Source organism: Bubalus kerabau, chromosome 17 (genome assembly GCF_029407905.1).
Source record: "Bubalus kerabau isolate K-KA32 ecotype Philippines breed swamp buffalo chromosome 17, PCC_UOA_SB_1v2, whole genome shotgun sequence".
NCBI lineage: Eukaryota > Metazoa > Chordata > Mammalia > Artiodactyla > Bovidae > Bubalus > Bubalus kerabau.
Window position 1 is genome coordinate 52874271 of NC_073640.1, and position 19625 is coordinate 52893895.

Sequence of the window (19625 nt, forward strand, 5' to 3'; positions counted from 1 at the left end):
CGGCCGCTCTAGCCCACGGGAGAGTCACCAGCGAGAGCGCTTGGGCAACCGTCACGTGACCATCCGCAGTCTCCCAGGCGCTTCCCCCGCCCGGCGCTAGCGAGGAGCGCGGCCAATGAGAAAAGCATTGCTTGGCCCCCGCGGGTCCGCAGTCCAGCCGGAGTGCGCCTGCGCGCGGCGGGTTGGGGGCGGGGGCGCGCGGGGCTCCAGCCTAGAAGGTACCAGCGGGGCTGGGTCCCGGAGTGGGAAACGTGGAGTGCAGGTAATGTGCGGTCTGGGGGCGCGGCGCCTCGGCTGCCTTTATGTTGTCCTTCCTCTATAATGCATTTCTTCTCTCATATCGTCCTCTGTCCCTTTATGTCTCCGTTCCTCCCGTTATGTTGCATCCTGCTTGAATCGTTATCACTCCCTTGTGTTTCCACCACTCTCCTAATGTCGCCATCAAGCCCCTTAACAAGATTTCGTTCTTTTTAAGTTCCATGGCCACCAAATGTCTCGCCTGTCGTGTCTCCTTCTCCTGTCGCCTACACATCTCTTTTGTTGCTGCTACTCTTTTACAAAGTCCTTCTCATAAATCGTCATCATACCCCCATGTCACCTTCGCACGCCTCCTGTCCCCTTGGTAAATCGCACTCAGGTTTCCCTTCTTTCTCATCCTTTATGCCTCCGTCGCTCCCCTGTCACCTTTGCTTCTCTGACAGTCACTGTCCGTGCCTAATGCTTCTAGTGTTTTCCCATTAGGAGTTTTTTTTTTCTCTCTCTCTTCATGTCTCTGTCATTTTCCCCGTGTCACCTCTCACATACCAGGTACTAGAGCCCGTTATTCTGGCTCCATCTCTAAACCTCTGGGTAACCTTGACCATCTCATCACACCTTTGCAAATTTAGCTTCCTCATTTGTAAAACCCACACAGGGACACCTATGTCAGGGATGAGAGTGAGGGTCCTGCGAGTTTATTCTGGTGACATGCCCAGCTCGATGTGGCTAATACGATCACTCATCTCACCCTCACCCTCATCCAGTCACCTTCATCCCCTCCTCCTTGCCACTCTTCCCCTCCCCCCAGCTACCCTCATCATTCCCAGGTTGTCACACTCTCTCTATCCTGACAAGTTCTGCTGCAGCAGCCAGCCCCTGCTGCCCCACGTCACAGTCTCCAAGCTGTCCTCCCCTCCGCCACGTCACCACACCTGGGAGGGTGGCCCATCAGCCATTAAGAACCTTGCTCATGTCAATATTAATCCATCCCTCTTTACCTTGGTGGACAGACTGATTTCCCACCCCCAAATTGAGAGCACTTAGCCCATAGCAGGAGTCCGGCAGGGCTTGGTGGGAGGAAGACTCTAGGTAGCTAATACCCAACCCTCCCTTGACTCATAAAATCAGGGGTACAGAGAGAGGAGGCAGGTCTCACCACACCATCAAACCTCAGCAACCCTAAATCCTCAAGTGAAGAGGCGAATATCTTAGTCACTCAGCTTGCCTTAGCGTGGCTAAGGACAGTCATTACAGTGTGTGCCAGGGACTGGACCCCCCCAGGTGCCAATCTTGGTTTTATTGTTTAGTACTTAAATAGCTGCATGAGCTTGGGCAGGTGGCTTAAGGTCCCAGTGCCTCAGTTACTACATCTGTAATATGGGAATGCAAATACAAGTTATTAATTCAATCGATATTTGTTAAGCATGTTCTACATGCCCAAGACTGTCCTAGGCATGCGGACACATGAGTGAACAAAACAGATTCCCTGGCCTCATGGAGTTTACAGTCTGTTAATAGCAAGGGCCAGAGACAATACACAAACGGGTAAGTAGACGATATGATATATTGGGGGGATAGGGAATGCAGAGACTGTAGTTTTAAGTAGGGTGACCTGGTGACATTTGAACAAAGACTTGAAGAGGGGGAGAGAGTGACATGGCTCTCTGAGGGAAGAACAGCATTCTAGGCAGAAAGTAAAAGTGTTAGTCGCTCAGTCGTGTCCCACTCTGTGACCCCATGGACTGTAGCCAGCCAGGCGCCTGTGTCCATGGAATTCTCCAAGGAAGAATACTGGAGTGGGTAGTCATGCCCTTCTCCAGGGGCTCTTCCCAACCCAGGGATTGAACCCAGGTCTCCCACCTTGAAGGCAGATTCTTTACTGCCTAAGACACCAAGGTAGCCCCATTCTAGGCAGAGGGAACAGCACATGCAAAGGCCCTGAGGTAGGAGCCTACACGGCATCGGTCAGGGTAACGGGGAGGCCAGTGAGGGAGGAGAGGGATGAGGGATGAAGTCAGCGGGGCGATGGGGGAGTCAGCGGGGGGTCTCACGGGCCGTGGAGAAGACTTGGGCTTTACTCTGAGTGAGGTGGGTTTGGAAGAGAGGACGGTTGTGGTCAGATGTGACATGAAGCCACAGCAGCAGCTGGAGAACTTCTACCAAGGATGGACTGGCAAGAGCAGCCTGGTTGGAAGAACAACTGAAGTCCTTTTTTAAAGCTGCACTCATATCCTTTATACTTGGAGAAAGTTTCCAGTGTCCTTCTCAAAGATTGAGGGGAGGGAGAAGGAGGGTGTCGGTAGAGGTTTTGAGAGGCTGTTTGGGAGGGAGGGAGGAAACCACAGGTCTACAGATATTAGACAGCAGGAGAGGGGGCTGTCTACCCAGCACCCTAGGGAGCTTGGGCTCAAATCCTGGCTTCCTGGCTTTGTCCCTTTATGCCAATGACTAAACCGCTCTAGGTCTTTAGTTCCCTTATCTGTTTGTTGTTGTTGAGCCCCTAAGTCGTGTCTGACTCTTTGCAACCCCATGGACTGTAGCCCGCCAGGCTCCTCTGTCCATGGGATCCTCCAGGCAAGAATACTGGAGTGGGTTGCCATTTCCTACTCCAGGGGATCTTCCCAACCCAGGGATGGAACCTGCGTCTCCTGTGTCTCCTGCATTGGCAGGAGGATTCTTTACCACAGAGTCACCTGGGGGAAGTTAGGCTAAAACAAAACAAAAACGCTGTTGTGAGGATTGTATATATAGTGTTTTGAGCAGTGCCTGGTTCAATAAACATAAGGATCCCCACTATCTCTCCTGTATCCTACCCTTCCACAGCCACAGACCTCCTGGAGGGTAGCAAGGAAAAGACATTCCGCCTTATTTTGTGTTTGTGAGTTGGTTTGACAGTATAGTGCCCTGGAACAGAACTGAGCTCTGGGATCAGATTCCCAGCCGACAAACCAACCCTGTGTGACCTGGGCAGTGATTTCCCTGAGCCCTGTCTCATCTGAAAAACAGGGATAATAATGCTTTTTTCCCCCAGATGTTTTTTTTTTTTTTTTTCATTTGTTTGATTTGAGGGGGAGGGTTTGGGGGCTACACAGCCTGTGGGATATTCGTTCCCTGACCAGGGACCGAACCTGTGCCCTCTGTGTTGGAAGTATGGCATCTCAACCGTGGGAAGTCCCTGTTGTTTGTTTGAATGGCGATGTCGACCACTTTCACGGCGATGCCACAGCACCCCTCCCGTGTTTTCTTATTCTCCCAGGTACATAGTGTAGGTTTCACTCATTGATCTATTGTCTCACTCCCTCAAAAGAATTTCTTCCTTCCTAAGGATTTTTTTTTTTCCTCGGTTTTTCTGTGCTGCATCTCCCATTTCTAGACAGGGCTTGTCAGCAATAGTTGAATAAATACTAGTTGAATGAATAGATGGATGAACTGGCCACTGAGCATCTGCCATATACTGTCCCTGTGCTGGGTGACACAGCAGTGACAGCCAGCCCAGCCCTCCCCTCGTGGATTTCTGGACCCATCATCAGGTAGTGACAGTCCAGTGGTCAGGGCCAGGTTGGGAGAAGCACAGGCAGAGGGGTCCAGGCTAGGATTGGTAAGCCCAGGGGACTGCCAGTCCCATGGAGGATGACTGGACCAGCCAGGGGGTCAGGGAGGGCTTCCTGGAGGAGGCGGTACATAAGCTGATAGAGGTGAGCAACCTGAAGAGAGAAAAGTATGCTAGGCAGGAGGGGCAGCTGTGGGCAGGTTTGGTGGTAAATGTGTGGTTTCAGTTCGAGGAACTGAAAGATATTAAATATGACTGGGCCATGGAGAATGGTACAAGCATAAGCCCAAAAGGTTATTAAGGAAAGGGCTCTGGGAGCCACAGTAAGAAGCTGAGACTTTATCCTGTGCACACTGGAGGGCCACAGAGTATTTGAGCAGGTGAGGGGCGAGTCAGACTCAGATCGGAGGGGAAATTAGAAGTGTTTGAGTGGAGGCTGGGAGCCACAGGAAGCGGCTGGAATGGGGACCCAGGTGAGAGAGGCCAGTTCATGGCCTTGGAGGGGAGGTGAAAAGGGTGGGTGGGAGACACTCTTGGGAGGCCAAGTGGATAAGTTATGGGGGACCCAGGACTCTGGGGGCATCAGGGCTTTCTGGGGAAGGTGGAACACAGGCCGAGACCAGAAGGCTGGGTAGGACAGCTCTCCTGGGAATGGGGACCCAGGGGAGGGGCAGGTTAGGGAGAGATGCTAAGGACAGTTGGAGACATGGGTACAAGGGGCTTAGGGACACCTGGGTGGAGGTATCTAGGAGGCCATGGGACTTGCAGAGCTGAAGTTAAGGGAGGAGATACGAGTCAGAGACAGCTTTGGAGTCAGAGGAACTGAAACTGTCAGATGGGGAAGGTCCACAGGCACTGTCCCTGGAGAGCCCAGGAGGGCATCATAAGACAGTTGCACTTTGTCCTGAAGGCAGTGGGCAGCCACAGAGCGGGGTTGAGTAGGGATGGGACAGCTTTTGAGTTCCAGTTCCCAAGTATTCACCATTCATGGTGGCAGGGGTGGGTTGGGGTGGTTCGTGTATGCCTTTTTTTTTTTTTACTGATTTGTTTTTCAGACCAAGCATCTTCTATCCCTGGAAGGGGCACCTTCTGGGGTCCTTTGAAACAAAGGATCTACCTCTAAAAACAAAAACGTTTACAAAACCAGTGCTCCGTACTGTTTTCTGTAGACTTGACCACAGACGACTGTGCGGTCGGTCCAAAGGGGTCTGCACAATCAAATGAAAATTGGCCCCTTTAAACCCAAGAACTGGTCTGTTTTGAACCATGCAGAAGGTCCCTAGGTTTGTAAATGTTTCCTAAGGTATGGCCTGTCCAGTGCTTCAGATGTGCTTCAGCAGCTAAGTGGCCCACCCTGAATTTTACCCTCAGGCTGAAGCGCTACTATCTGTACCTACCCTATTGCCCCAGGCTCAGAACACAAGCTACTGATCATGGTGTAGGAATTCAGTGTCACTGAATCGTAAAGCAACATCTAAAGTCTTTTCTCCCTTCTACTGCTCTTTTCTTCTGTTTTCAGAAGAAAAATAAACATTTACAATGTGCTGGGCAGTTGGTGGGTAGAGGAATAAATCAGACATAGACTTAGCTTTTCAAGGGACACATATATAAGTTTATCTGTGATAAGTAGTGTGTTCAGGGTATTAGGGGACACAACTCACCAGCCAGCTTGTATCTGTGTGAAGTGACTGTTGTGGATGGGTTTCATTGACTCTGCCCAGCAAATGTCATGTTGGTATATTAGTCTCCCCAGTGTTCTGAAGAATGCAAGTGAGGCTCAGAAAAGGTAGTCTCTTCTCCAGGTAAAGCACAGAGCTGAGATATGAATCAAGGGCTTGGGGACTGTAAGGCCCACCCTCTTAAAGCAGCCACCACTCCCCAGACAGGCATAAAGTGATCCTTTTTTTATTTTCCTGACCATGTCACGTGGTATACGGGACCTTAGTTCCCCAACTGGGGATCGAACCTGCACGCCATACAGTGGAAGCACAGAGTCTTTACGGAACCGCTGCTGCTGCTAAGTCACTTCAGTCGTGTCCGACTCTGTGCGACCCCATAGACGGCAGCCCACCAGGCTCCCATTCCTGGGATTCTCCAGGCAAGAACATGGAGTGGGCTAAGGAAGTCCCAATCCTCTTTTTATGAATGAGGCCAGCAGGGTTCAGAGAAATAAAGCCCTGTTTCCAATGTCACTGAGTATGAAAGTGACAGAGGGCTTCTGGCTGTCCAGTGGCTAAGAGTCCACGCTCCCAAAGCAGGAGGGACCCGGATTCAAGCCCTAGTCAGGGAACTAGATCCCACATGCCACAACTAAAGATCCCACGTGCTGCAACTAAGCCCTGATGCAGCCGCATATTGATTTATTTATATATAAGAAAATTTCTGAAAAAAAATGACAGAGGTGGGATTTGAACCCTGGATTCATCAGTTCAGAGCACTTCTATGGAAGGGGGATCAAGTCTCCCACCCTCACCAGGGGTGGGGGTGTTTAGGGAACTGTGACCCAACACAGGTCTCAGGCCCAGTGGGTTTTGCTTCCTCCTTGTCCCTGGGCTATGGTGTCACACTCAGGGTCAGGCAAGGCACACGCCAAGGGGACAGGGAGATATTCAATGGGCTGGTGAAACTGCACATTTCAGTCCTACAGGCTGGGACTCAAAACACAGCCAAAACCCAAACTGGGACTGAAACCCACTTTCTTTTCATCTAAATCACACACCTGGTCTCAGGATTTAATGAAGCTTAGGTTCTTTACGTCTCAGCACAGAAAGAATTCAGTGAGGGACAAAGTGATAGGTGAAAAGTGGATTTATTTAGAGAGAGACACATTCCATAGACAGGATGTGGTTCATCTCAAGAAGCAAGAACGGCCCTGGGAGAAACACGCTCCACAGAGTGTGGGCCATCTCAGAAGGCAAGAGTCCCTGAAATAGGGAGTGGTTAATTTTTATGGGATGAGTAATTTCTTTGTTTTTTTGGCTGCACTGGGCAGCATGAAGAATCTTAGTTCCCCCATCAGGGATCAAACCCATGCCCCCTGCAGTGGAAGTGCTGAGTCTTATTATAATCACTGGACCAGCAGGGAAGTCCCTGGGCTGGGTAATTTCATAGGCTAATGAGTAGAAGGATTGTTCTAACTATCTTGGAGAAAGGATGGTGAGATTTCCAGGAATTGGGCCACCACCCACTTTTGGGCCTGGGCCGGCTTTGGAAGTGTCATGGCGCCTCTGAGTGTGTCATATGCTAATGTATATAATGAGACTCCAGGTCCACTGAATAAGGTCACATTCACAAGTTCCAGGAGTGATGACCACATCCAACTTACCAGTTTTGAGGCCACCATTCAACTCATTCAACTCACTCACCCCCAGAGGAGATCATATTTCCTCCTCTGCCCAGAACCTACCCTTGGCCCCATTCTTGCCACAGTCCAGGTAGCTCTGCATAATCTGGTCCTGTGACCTCTGATTCACCTCCTCTCCCTCCCCTCACTGCCATTCCACTACAGATACATGCCTGCTTGCTCTTCTCTATCCCCACAGGCATACTCCTGCCTCAGGGCCTTTGCACTGGCTGTTCTCTGTGCTTAGAATACTGTTCTGTAGCTCTCTTCCTCCCCTCCTTGAAGTTTTTTTCTCAGGTATCCCCTTCTCTGTGCAGCCTTCCTTGTCCTCCTTATTTTCAAATGCAAGTAATCCCACCCCCACCCCAACCCCATCCCTCTTCCCTGAGTCTCTATAGCATATATTACCTTCTAACATAATTTACTTTTTTTTTTTTTTGTCTGTCTTCAAGTCTATTTTGTTCACAGTGATCTCCCCAGTGCTTAAAACAATACCTGGTGCACAATAAAGGTGTGCAAAATTAATGAACAGCCTTGTGAAAAGTAGGCGGTATTGTTACTTTGCCCATTTTGCAGATGGGGACACTAAGGCACAGATGCGTTGTCAGTTCTCTGAAATCAAATAATCGCATACATACTGAGGTTCATATTAAGATCAGGTTATCTGGCTCCGGATGCCACAAGTGTTGACTGCCTCACCAGTCTAATGCAACCTACACCACCTCTCCAGTACTGGTTTTCTTTTTAAGTACGCTAGGTGCGTTTGCTTTGATAAAAATATAGCGAGTCAAAATTCAACCCATCAGTAAAGACTTGTCATCACGGCACAATTTGAAAGCCAAAAGATTGCTAACAAACTGAATAAAAGGCGTCTTCAGTTCAGTCGCTCAATCACATCAGACTCTACAACCCCACCGACTGCAGCATGCCAGACTTCCCTGTCCATCACCAACTCCCAGAGCTTGCTCAAACTCATGTCCATCGAGTCTATTTTCTTCCTAATTTTGGTTTATCAGCGGCCACCCCAGTTCCCCTGCCTCACCGTGCTGTGCGCCATCCCTCACATCTTCCAGCCCTACCTTTCCCCAGTTTTGTTTCCGTTGATCTTAGCTTCCCTCCTGGAGAAGGGAATGGCAACCCACTCCGGTATTCTTGCCTGGAGAATCCCGTGAACAGGGAACCTCGGAGGGCTACAGTCGGTGGGGTCGCAAAGAGTCGGACACAAATGAGCAACTAATACTACTACTAGCTTCCCTAATTTCACCTCACCTTCTGTTCCAACCACACAGTCTTAAATAAAGCATTTCTCACCAAGGGCTTTGCAAATAAAAGGCAAACTTGTTTTCTGCGCCATGCCTACCCTCCCCCACCCTTGCACCCTGCGGTCAGCCTTATCGAAGACTGTTACCTTCTGCTTCTCTTGGTGACCTACGGAGATCAGATAAGCTTGATCTGTTGCTATTCCTTGCTGGCTCCATCCCCTTTTTGGCTGGCTCCCTGTGATGGGGTGGGGGTGGGGGTGGGGGAATCCCTACTTGTGCTCTTCTGCCTTTAACCAAACTGGGATCAGACGTTGAGGGGGAAGGGGTTTTCAAATTATCCTTTCAGATCTAGTCTGGATCTTGCGGTGAGTGGTGAACCAAACTCCCTTTTGGAATTTTCTTCTGTTTTTTAAAATCACATTAATGCGTGGAATGAATTTTTAAAAACGTGACAAAACCTGGGACGCGGCAACACCTGTGTTCGCTTTATAATTATTTTTTTAACCCGCACAGAGATATTTTTCTCTTCTGTAAGTCGCTCATATTTCACGATTTTAAAAAAGAAAATAGGCGTAGGATAAAAAGCGATCCTGACGCACCCCCAAATCTTGTTGTCAAGGCAACCACTTCTGACGCTGTTGCTTCTTTCAATAATAACCCTTCTCTACCTTTGTGCACTTCCTGCCTGGGTAGGGGAAAGGGGGTCCTGCCCCTCTTTCATTGAGAGAGGTGGGCGGGAAAGGGGGAATCCCTCCAACTTATTTCTCCAGCTGTGGCCTTAAATTCTGCTTCGGAGATATGAGATAGTAGATGGGAAACCCTCCTTATCCCTTCAGCTGGAGCCTGGATTTTTTTTTTTTTAACACCAGAAACATTTTGTATTGGGATATAGTCAATTAACCATGTTGTGGTAGTTTCAGGTGAGCAGGGAAGGGACTCGGTCACACATATACATATAACCATTCCCCCCCAGCCACCCCCCCCCCCACACACACACACTGGTTAAGAAACATTTTTTAAATCCCTATCAAAATATCAGTTGGCCTTTTTAAAAAATCAAATAGAGACTGCAATACAGACTACAACAGAAAACCAACCATCCCCTTATCGCACACCCCGCGCTCTTCCCCTCCCATAGCATGGGCTACGTCTTTTGATTTTATGGCTACATCCCTAAATCATGTTGTTCAGCCTTGGTCATTCCATTTTATTTTATAATTTTAAAAATCATTAGTCTTATTTATGTATTTATTTTTGACTAGGTAATACATGCCCACGGTACAAATATATTCACAGGGTTTAGAGCCGAGAAAAGATGGGGGGGGGTCTATTTTTTCTCTTTACCTGAGTCCTCCCTAGCCCATATTGGGGGGGTGCTCTAGGATAGAGCGTAGCAAAGCAATCGCTCAGACCTGTGCTTTTTCTCCACCCCCGCCAGGTTGGCTAGACCGTATCTGGGGGGCCGGCCCCCCCTCTCCCTGCGGTGAGCCGGGACCGGCGCGCTCACTGCGCAGACTCCCCGCTGCAGAGGGCGGAGCCCCGTTGGGCCCCGCCCCCTCCTCCCTCCCGCCCCTGCTCAGCCTGTTGGGGCAGAAGCTGGGGCCCCGTGGAGGTAGCAGCAGCTGTCTGCCGAGTAAGGCCGAGGCCCCTCTGGGGTACGGTAGGGGAGGATGATTGGGGGGATGGGATGGGAGCTGAGAGGGAGGCCCCGATGGTCTTGGGCTCCTGGCCTGAGCTGGCTAGTGGTTACCTGAGTGTAAGGTTAAAGGAGCTACCTGGAAAATGACTTCAGGGTAAATCCCGGGGCTGGGAAAAGCCAGGCACAAAAATATTTAGGGCTCCGCTGACCCAATCCGGAGCTGTCATTTTGGGAATGTGTAGGATAGGGCTCAGAGAAGGGAAGGTGCTAAATGGGGAGCAGTGCCGGTGCTGATGACAGGCAGGGTGGGCGCTCAGGGGGGCAGGGTGGGCACCCCAGAGGGATAGGAGGAAGGCAGAGCGGTTGGACTTTGAGGGATTTCGAAATCCCTACTGACCAGCAGTCAGCTTCCTCCTTTAGGGGTGGCGGGCGCAGTGCCAGTAGCCCCCGTGATCACAGACAAGGCGATCCAGTGAGTCCCGTGAGCCCGAGGCTGATCCGTTTTCTGTGATGTCCCCCAAAAGCCTAGAACACCCAACACGGTGCCAGCTTCTGGTCCCCGCAGTTTGGAGACCCTGACACACCCACTTTTGCACCTGGGAGCTGTATAACCCCTGACTGCCAGCACGATGAAGCCTAAACTGATGTACCAGGAGGTAGGTGGATGGGGGAACAGGGGACGAGGGCCCGGATCAGGAGAGGGTGGGGGCCCTGCTGAGCTGACCCGTCACCACCACCCCCATCCGTGTGCCCCAGCTGAAGGTGCCTGCTGAGGAACCTGCCAACGAACTGCCCATGAATGAGATCGAGGCATGGAAAGCTGCAGAAAAGGTAGGTGCCCCTCTCCACCCTCAGTCTGTCTCTGGAGGCTGTGGGCTGGGCTGCCCTCCTTGGGCTGACTGCTCGCCTCCTCCTCCCCCGCAGAAAGCTCGTTGGGTCCTTCTGGTCCTTATCCTGGCGGTTGTGGGCTTCGGTGCCCTGATGACTCAGCTGTTTCTATGGGAATACGGCGACTTGCATCTCTTTGGGCCCAATCAGCGCCCAGCCCCCTGCTATGACCCTTGCGAGTAAGTGGAGGGGGGCGTGGGTGCCTGGGATGGTGGGGGGAGGGGCCCTGCCAGGCCAGGGACACTTCAACATGCACTACGCAGGGCCTGCACCCAGTGTTCAAGGCAGAAAAAGGGGGGGCAGACACTCCCAAGTGGACCGTCACAGTTCTTCCCTATGTGCCCACCTGCTTCTCCCACACTGTTGCCATGGTAACCACAGCGTCGTCATCTTCTATGCCTCTGTGAACAGACAGGCATACATAGACACACATGGCATCTTCTATCCACATCCATGGACAGACACACACACACACACACACACACACACACACATCCACAACCTTCCACAAATCTGGAGAGACAAATGCAGACACACAGAGAATCACAAGTACAGACACACACGAATACATATAGTCTTCCATCCTCCGTGGGCAGACAAGTGAGCACTCACAGTCTAGCCCACCATGGCTGATTCTGCCTCCCTCCCTCCCCACCTCCCCACCCAGAGCAGTGCTGGTGGAGAGCATTCCCGAGGGCCTGGACTTCCCCAATGCCTCCACGAGCAACCCCTCCACCAGCCAGGCCTGGCTGGGCCTGCTCGCTGGTGCCCACAGCAGCCTGGACATTGCCTCCTTCTACTGGACTCTCACCAACAATGACACCCACACTCAGGAAGCCTCTGCTCAGCAGGTACCTGGCAACCTGGGCCCTGGCTGGCAGCAGGGGTGGTGGGAGGCATCAGAGGCAGGGAAATGAAAGGGGTTTCCCTCCAGCCCAGGAGACAGACTGGCATGTCTCACGTAGTGGGTTGGACAAAAGTGTTTGGAAGCAACTGTCTTCACATGGCCTGCGGGACTGGGGGTGTTTTGTCACGGTCATCTGGAGGCCTCTGAATGTCAGGGCATGGGTTCGGTTACGAGGGATTAGGCTAGCAGATATTGCTCACCCACAAGCTTCCTTCCCTGAGCCTGTCACACAAAGAAATGGAAACATGGACTGAGTACCAGCCCAGCCTCAAGCCAGGCTTCTGCGTGCCAGCTCTGTGACCTCAGGCAGGTCACCTCATCTTGCAGTCTTCATTTTCTTCATCTGTAGAATGGGGCCATTATCTAGTGTTCACCTCTTGTGAAGATGAAACGGGCTGATCCCAGCCAATGAGAGCAGTGCCTGACAAGAGTCAGCCCTTTATAAGCATTTACTGTGATAGCCTTGTTAGGGTCTGCAGGCAAACTTAAAAAGCATAAAACTCCAAGATTTGAAAAGGAACAGCCTAGGTGGCTAAGCCCTTCTTTGAAAGATGTAGTGAATTTGTCGCTCTTCTTCCTTTTCCCTGCTGCCACTCTTTGTCAGAGGTAGACTTTAAATGTATTAAAATTGTGGGGATCATTAAACAGTGCCTGGAAAAAATGCACAACAGTTAAAAATTATATGAGCTGGAAATTCCCCGGTAGTCCAGTGGTTAGGGCTCCGAGCGTTCACTGCCAAGGGTGCGAGTTCAATCCCTGATCAGGGAACTAAGATCCTTCAAGCTTAAAAAAAAAGGTATGAGCTTCCATGCCCTGCTGGTTCCTACTGGAGTGATTCAAAGCACAAAGCACAGACATAGAAGGCAGACGGTCTGAGTTCAAATCCTGCTTTCTTGTTGATTTCTCCAACGCTCAGTTTCTTCGTCTGCACTTTGGGATAAACTCAGACTTGCCTTACCAATGACAGCTGTGAGAATTCAGAGTTCGGGTATAAAGGGGCTCAGAAGGGGCCTGGCTCACAGTAGAGACAAGGGAATCATTGGCTGTTACTGTTATGAGCATCATCAAGCCTTACCTAGGTCTTCCCAGACTCCCAAGTCTGCGCTGTGCCTTTAACATTCTGCAAGGTGCCTAGAGACCCCTGCTGTGTCAGGCGTGGATAACTACCTGGTCAGGGTCTTGGGAAGGACCTGTGAAGGGCAGGAATGGCAGGGAGGCCCTAACAGGGCTCAGAGCAGCCAGGTATTAAAATAGATAGACACTTCCGGACTGTTGGTCCAGTGGTTAAGACTCCGTGTTCTGAATATAGGGGGCATGGGTTCGATCCCTCGTTGAAGAACTAGGATCCCTCATGCTGCACAGCACAACCAAAACAATAAATAAAACAGATAAAGTAAGGTTTTAACTTCTTAACCTGTAAAGCTTTTCCTAACTGTATTAATGTAAAGCCTGATCAGATCTAGAAGCCTAATCTCAAAATGACTCCGTGGGGTGCTCCATGGGGCTCGAGAGCCAGCTGATCCATCCCCTCAGAAGCTGTCTCCTCCCTCCAGGGCGAGGAGGTCCTCCGGCAGCTGCAGACTCTGGCACCCCGAGGTGTGAAGGTCCGCATTGCTGTGAGCAAGCCCAATGGGCCCCAGCCTCAGGCAGACCTGCAGGCGCTGCTACAGAGCGGTGAGCTAGAGGGCCACTGGGGGTGGGCTGGGTCTGGGGCTCCCCAAGCCAGCTCCTGACCTCCACCCCTGTCGGTCCAGGTGCCCAGGTCCGCATGGTGGACATGCAGAAGCTGACCCATGGCGTCCTGCACACCAAGTTCTGGGTGGTGGACCAGACCCACTTCTACCTCGGCAGTGCCAACATGGATTGGCGCTCCCTGACCCAGGTCTGCCTGAGCCCTGCCCACTGCCCTTCTAGGTCACTCCCTGCCTCGTGGGGCTCCCAGCCTCCAACCGTACCCCACCTCCTCTTACCAGCCCTCCTGAAGCATACCCCAATCCCGCCCTCCACCACCCTCCCCTTGCTCATGGAAGCCCCTCTGATCCCTGATGGCACCTGCCAGCCCCTTTATACGGCATCCAAGGCCCTGTCCACCCACATGACCTTCACTACTCACTTCCGGAGAGCCTGCTCTAAGCCCAGCCCTGTTCTGACGCTGAGAACGTGATGGCAACAGATAGGCCTCTTGGAGCTCGTGGTCCAGGGTGGAGACGGGCCTGTCACCAGGCGGTGTCAACCCAACAGGGTCAAGGCTGAGATGGGAGATGGGGAGAAGCACAAGTAGAGGGTCAGGATGGGGGACCCAACCTGGGGTATCAAGGAAAATCTCCCAAAGGAGGTGACAGTTAATCTGCTACCTGGAGGAGCTGCAGGAATGAGCATGAGATGGGAAAGGGGTATAGCTGAGGCAGTGATCATGTCTTCAACAAATAGATACTGTGCAAGCCCCTAACTGGGTTTCACTGGTAGCTCAGCTGGTAAAGAGTCTGCCTGCAGTGCAGGAGACCCCGGTTCAATTCCTGAGTCGGAAAGATCCCTTGGAGAAGGGATAGGCTCCATACTCCAGTATTCTTGGGCTTCCCTGGTGGCTTAGTCAGTAAAGAATCTGCCTGCAATTCAGGAGACCTAGGTTCGATTCCTGCATTGGGAAGATCCCCTGGAGGAGGGCATGGCAACGCACTGCAGTATTCTTGCCTGGAGAGTCCCCATGGACAGAAGAGCCGAGCATGGCGGGCTACAGTCTGTGGGGTTGCAAAGAGTCGGACACAACTGAGTGACTAAGCAGAAGCCCCTAATCCCACCGACTCTGTGGGAAAACACAGAAAATACAGCCATGGCTGAGACATCCCTGGTGCCTGTCCTCCCAGTCCAATGGGGAGACAGGTTTGTCACCAGGGAAAGTGATGAGGGAGGCCCAAGGGACCTTAAGAGCCTAAGGAATGCCTGACACAGGCTGGGCAGTCAAGGCAGGATTCCTGGAGAAGGAAACCCTCAGTGGAGACCTAAGACTGAGCAGGAGCTCAGTAGAAGGTAGAAGCCGCAAAGGTTCAGGAAACCAGGAGCTTTGGAATAACTGACTTTCACCAAAACTTCAGATTTTAGTCTTGAGTCAAGATCATGTCCATCTCAGGGCTTTAGCTGGGGGAAGGAGGATGGGGGCTAAGGGGCAGAAAGAGGGAAGTAGGGGCAGAAGGAGGGGGAGACAGAAGGGCAAGGGGCAGGAAGGGGGACTTGGTGGAGGCAGGAGGAGGGGCTGCAGGCGTCCATGTCACCTGCCCGCACCAGGCCACCACCCTGGGGCTCAGCACTGTGCTCCCGCAGGTCAAGGAGCTGGGTGTGGTCATGTACAACTGCAGCTGCCTAGCTCGAGACCTGACCAAGATCTTCGAGGCCTACTGGTTCCTAGGCCAGGCGGGCAGCTCCATCCCGTCAACCTGGCCCCGGCCTTACGACACCCGCTACAATCAAGAGACTCCAATGGAAATCTGCCTCAATGGAACCCCTGCTCTGGCCTACCTGGCGGTGAGTCCAAGGGAAGAGGGGCCTGCCACATGCCCTCACTGGACCTCCTCCATCTAGCCCTGCCCAGTGATTTGATGGGGATGATGGAGTCCTGACCACTAGCTGTCACTCCTGCTCACTCAGGGGCCTAAGACTTAGAGGTTGGGACTTATGTCCCAACCTCCCTAGGCTTTGGTTTCATCTAGAAATCTTATGATTGCATCATAATATTTGCAATCTCTTAGGGCTAATGAGGCAGCATGGCTGGGTTCATTCAGGCCAATCCCTGGTTGAACTGTCCACTATGGCTGAATGTCACATTTTTAATCAATTAAGATGAAATGCTGTTGAAAACTCAGTTCTTCAGTCACCCTAGCCCCCTTTCAAGGGCTCAGCAGCCACACCTAGCAAGTGGTTGCCGTACTGAACAGTGTAGATACAGAACATTTTCATCACTGTAGAATGCTCTGTTGGACTGCACCCACTCTGGACAAGGCACTGCTGTTTTCAGCTGTTGATGTTTTCACTAGTTGGGGTGGCCAACCTGGGACCCCCCAAGCAAGTCACCTGGCCAGACCCAGCATCATCATGAAGGGCCACCCTAAGGCATGGATGGGGCGACATAATTCATTGGGGTCCTTTACTCCAGTGATCTCCCACTGGGGAGTAAAGTTTCCCTCACCACCATTCAGAGCATAAGTTTGCTCACCTGTTGGGAGGGTGGAGGGGGCTGGGTGAAGCTCCTGGGGTGCAGGGGCACATGAGGAGTGCCATGGCGGTGGGCTGTGAGCCAGTCAGGGACAAGAGTGATTAGAGGGCTTCCCCCGTGGCTCAGCGGGTAAAGAATTCACTGCCAGTGCAGGAGGTGCAGTTTCCATCCCTGGGTCGGGAAGATCCCCTGGAGGAGGGCATGGCAACCCATTCCAGTATTCTTGCCTGGAGAATCTTCATGGACAGAAGAGCCTGGCGGGCTACAGTCCATGGGATCAAAAAAAGAGTCAGACACGACTTAGCAACCAAACAGCCACAGCAGCAGCAGCAGAAGAAACTGGCACAACAGAGTAAAGCAACTATACACTAATAAAAAAAAATTTTTAAGAGATTAAAGCAGAGGTCCTCAAGTCTAAGCATGCACTAGAATTACCAGAAGGGCTTGTTAAAACCAGATCCCTGGGCTCCATCCCAACACCTTGATGCTGTGTGCCCTGTGCAATGAGGCCCGGGAATCTGCATTTCTAACAAGTTCCCAGGTGATGCTGCTGCTGCCTGACCAGGCACCTCATGTCAAGAACCACTGGGTTAGAGCTTAAGTTCTAGAACCAGACCGCATAGGTTCAAACCCTGGCTCCGTTCCTCAGCTCTGTGACCTTAGGCAAATCACTTATCCTCTCTGAGCCCCCGTTTGCTCACCTATGAGCTAGGATGTGTCATTATCTCTCCCCTTCACTGAGGCTGAACATTCAGTGAGATACACAGGGACCTAAGTCCTGACAGGCTGTCTGCAGCTGGCGTCCACTGTGAAGGACGTGTCTTGACTGTCCCCTTGTCCCCCCCAGAGTGCACCCCCACCGCTGTGTCCGAGTGGCCGCACCCCAGACTTGAAGGCCCTGCTCAACGTGGTGGACAATGCCCGGAGTTTCATCTACATCGCAGTCATGAACTACCTGCCCACCATGGAGTTCTCCCACCCACGCCGGTACTGCTGGGCACGTGGACAGGGCTCAGGGCTGGAAGCCACATGAGTGGAAGAGGAGACAGGAGAGGGAGTGATGGGGCCCAGAAAGCAGGCAGGGAGCCAAGGCCAGGGGACAGAGGGAGGGGACACCACAGGGCGAGACAGAGGCGACAGGGAGAGTGGCTCTGGGTGCTTGAGACAAGGGAAAGGGGAAAGAGGAAAGGCTGTGAATACTGGGAAAGGGGTATGGAGACGGGGGGACTGGGGGCTCGAGGCAGAGGATGTGGGGTTTCTGGGGGTAGGAAGCAGGGAGTGTAGGCGGGATATGGGGTGAGGGGCTTGAGAGGTGGGACTGAGCATATTCAGGTTTGGGGTGGCACGGTTGGGGTTTGAGATCTGGGATAGGAAGGGGGGATGATTGGGTCTGAGGGTTCAGAGCAGGTAGTCTGGGGGCAGCAGACAAGATGATGAGTGGATTGGGTAGGGGTGGGCGGGAGCCAGAGATGGGGTGGTCTTGGGAAGTGGGGGTTCTCCGAAGCTGCAGTGGGACCCAGGCCCGGCGCCCTAAAGCTGAGGGGAGGCCTCCCTCCGTACCCTGCCCCCAGATTCTGGCCTGCCATTGACGACGGGCTGCGGCGGGCTGCCTATGAGCGGGGCGTCAAGGTACGCCTGCTGATCAGCTGCTGGGGACACTCTGACCCCTCGATGCGGGCCTTCCTGCTCTCCCTGGCTGCCCTGCGTGACAACCACACCCACTCCGACATCCAGGTGGTAAGCACCTGCCCAGACCCGCCCCTCAACCCCTGTGCAGGGCAGTGCGGGGACACAGCTCCTGTGGCACTCACCTGGCATCTGACAGAGATGACGCAGAGCGGGCTGTGCCCTGATTGGGGCGGAGGAGGGTTGACTACAAGTCAGGGTTGGAATCAAGGGCGTGGGCAGAGGAGTCACGGCCAGGAAGGGGGAGCCCCGAGGAAGCTCCTGCTGCAGCCTTAAGGGTCACAGAAGACTTTCAGGAAAGGGAGACGTCTGAGGTAAGACCTCAGGGACTATGGTGAAGAATCTGCCTGCGGTGCAGGAGACCCAGATTCGATCCCTGGGTCGGAAAGATTCCCCTGGAGGAGGAAATGGCAACCCACTCCAGTACTCTTGCCTGGAATATTCCATGGACAGAGGAGCCTGGTAGGCAACAGTTCATGGGGTCGCAAAGAGTTGCACATGACTGAGTGACTAACACTTTTAACCCTAGAGGGAACAGGTGGCGTGTGAGCCAGTCTTTACGGAGGACCCGCTCCTCTGAAGGGCTTCGCACACTGGGCTAGTGGTAAGGAACCCGCCTGCCAATGCAGGAGACATAAGAGACACAGGTTCGATCTCTGGGTTGGGAAGATGCCCTGGAGGAGGGCATGGCAACCTACTCTAGTATTCTTGCCTAGAGAACCCCAAGGACAGAGGAGCCTGGCGGGCTATGGTCCATAGGATTGCAAAGAGTTGGACACGACTGAAGCGACTTTGCACGCATACATGCACTTCTCTGGGCCCTGTTCTGATCCCCAGGGCCCGAAGGGAAGCAGCTGAGTCCCCAGTCCCGAAGACCTGGTTCCACTCCCCATCCCCAACCCAGGGGCTTCTCTGTCCTCACCCTGCATCTCCCCACCCTTCTCAGAAACTCTTTGTGGTCCCTGCGGACGATGCCCAGGCCCGAATCCCTTATGCCCGCGTCAACCATAACAAGTACATGGTGACTGAACGGGCCACCTACATCGGTAAGTGTTCCAGGAGCACCATGATTGGGGGGCAGGGGGGTGGCGTGGGCAATGGAAGGGGGTCCAGGTGGCGCCATGGGCCCTGACTCTCCGGATCCCCAACTCCCCATAGGAACCTCCAACTGGTCCGGCAGCTACTTCACCGAGACGGCGGGCACCTCGCTACTGGTGACACAGAACGGGCGGGGTGGCCTGCGGAGCCAGCTGGAGGCCGTGTTCCTGAGGGACTGGGACTCCCCTTATAGCCATGACCTTGACGCTGCCGCCGACAGCGTGGGCAACGCCTGTCGCCTGCTCTGAGGCCCGGTCCAATGGCCAGGCCAGGCCTGCAAGGCCCCTGCAGGCCCAGGTGTTCCAGGTCTCCATCCCCTGTCCCCGTGCCCCCCGCTTCTGTCTGACCCGTTGTGACGCCAACAGGCTCCCCCTTCGCAACCACCCCCACCCCAGCCTCCCATCTCTACCTCCACCCCCACTGGCCTGATGCTGTGGCCCCAGAGGACCCAGCCGAGCTGTGGGAGGGCTCAGTCCCAAAAGGAGAAGTGGGGGTGCATGCTGGGCCTAGCCTCCCTGGCCCACCCCACTTCCCAGGGCAAAGAAGGCCCAAGGTCATAATAAGAAGTAAATAACTTGTCTGTACAGCCTGTGCCTGACTGAGTGGTGCAAGGTGGGGTGTCGGGTAGGGGACAGCTGGCATGAGCCTCTGGGGGGGACATCTTTGTGGGTACTTGGCCCTCAGCATGTGGCCAGTGTGGTTTGGTGTGCATTGGACTCTCAGCACGTGTCTGATGTGTGCTGAGCCCTCAGTGGGTGACCAGCATGGGCCAGGGTATGCTGAATGC

The 19625-nt window shown here is 53.1% G+C and overlaps 1 protein-coding gene across 4 annotated transcripts; it reads left to right on the forward strand.

Moving 5' to 3' along the window:
- The first annotated feature begins 10 nt into the window (after positions 1-10).
- PLD3 (phospholipase D family member 3) lies at positions 11-19422 on the forward strand. 4 transcript variants are annotated; one of them, XM_055554379.1, is made up of 13 exons: positions 11-262; positions 9852-10068; positions 10577-10708; positions 10809-10883; positions 10977-11119; positions 11608-11791; positions 13401-13521; positions 13602-13729; positions 15166-15366; positions 16902-17041; positions 17626-17791; positions 18687-18786; positions 18899-19422. In XM_055554379.1, the coding sequence occupies exons 3-13, from the start codon at positions 10682-10684 to the stop codon at positions 19084-19086; spliced, it is 1473 nt and encodes a 490-aa protein (XP_055410354.1). In that variant the 5' UTR covers positions 11-262; positions 9852-10068; positions 10577-10681; the 3' UTR covers positions 19087-19422. The 4 variants fall into 4 exon arrangements, with proteins under 4 accessions (XP_055410354.1, XP_055410352.1, XP_055410355.1 ...); XM_055554377.1 differs by having other exon boundaries at positions 9852-10046; XM_055554380.1 differs by lacking the exon at positions 9852-10068.
- Positions 19423-19625: the final 203 nt, after the last annotated feature.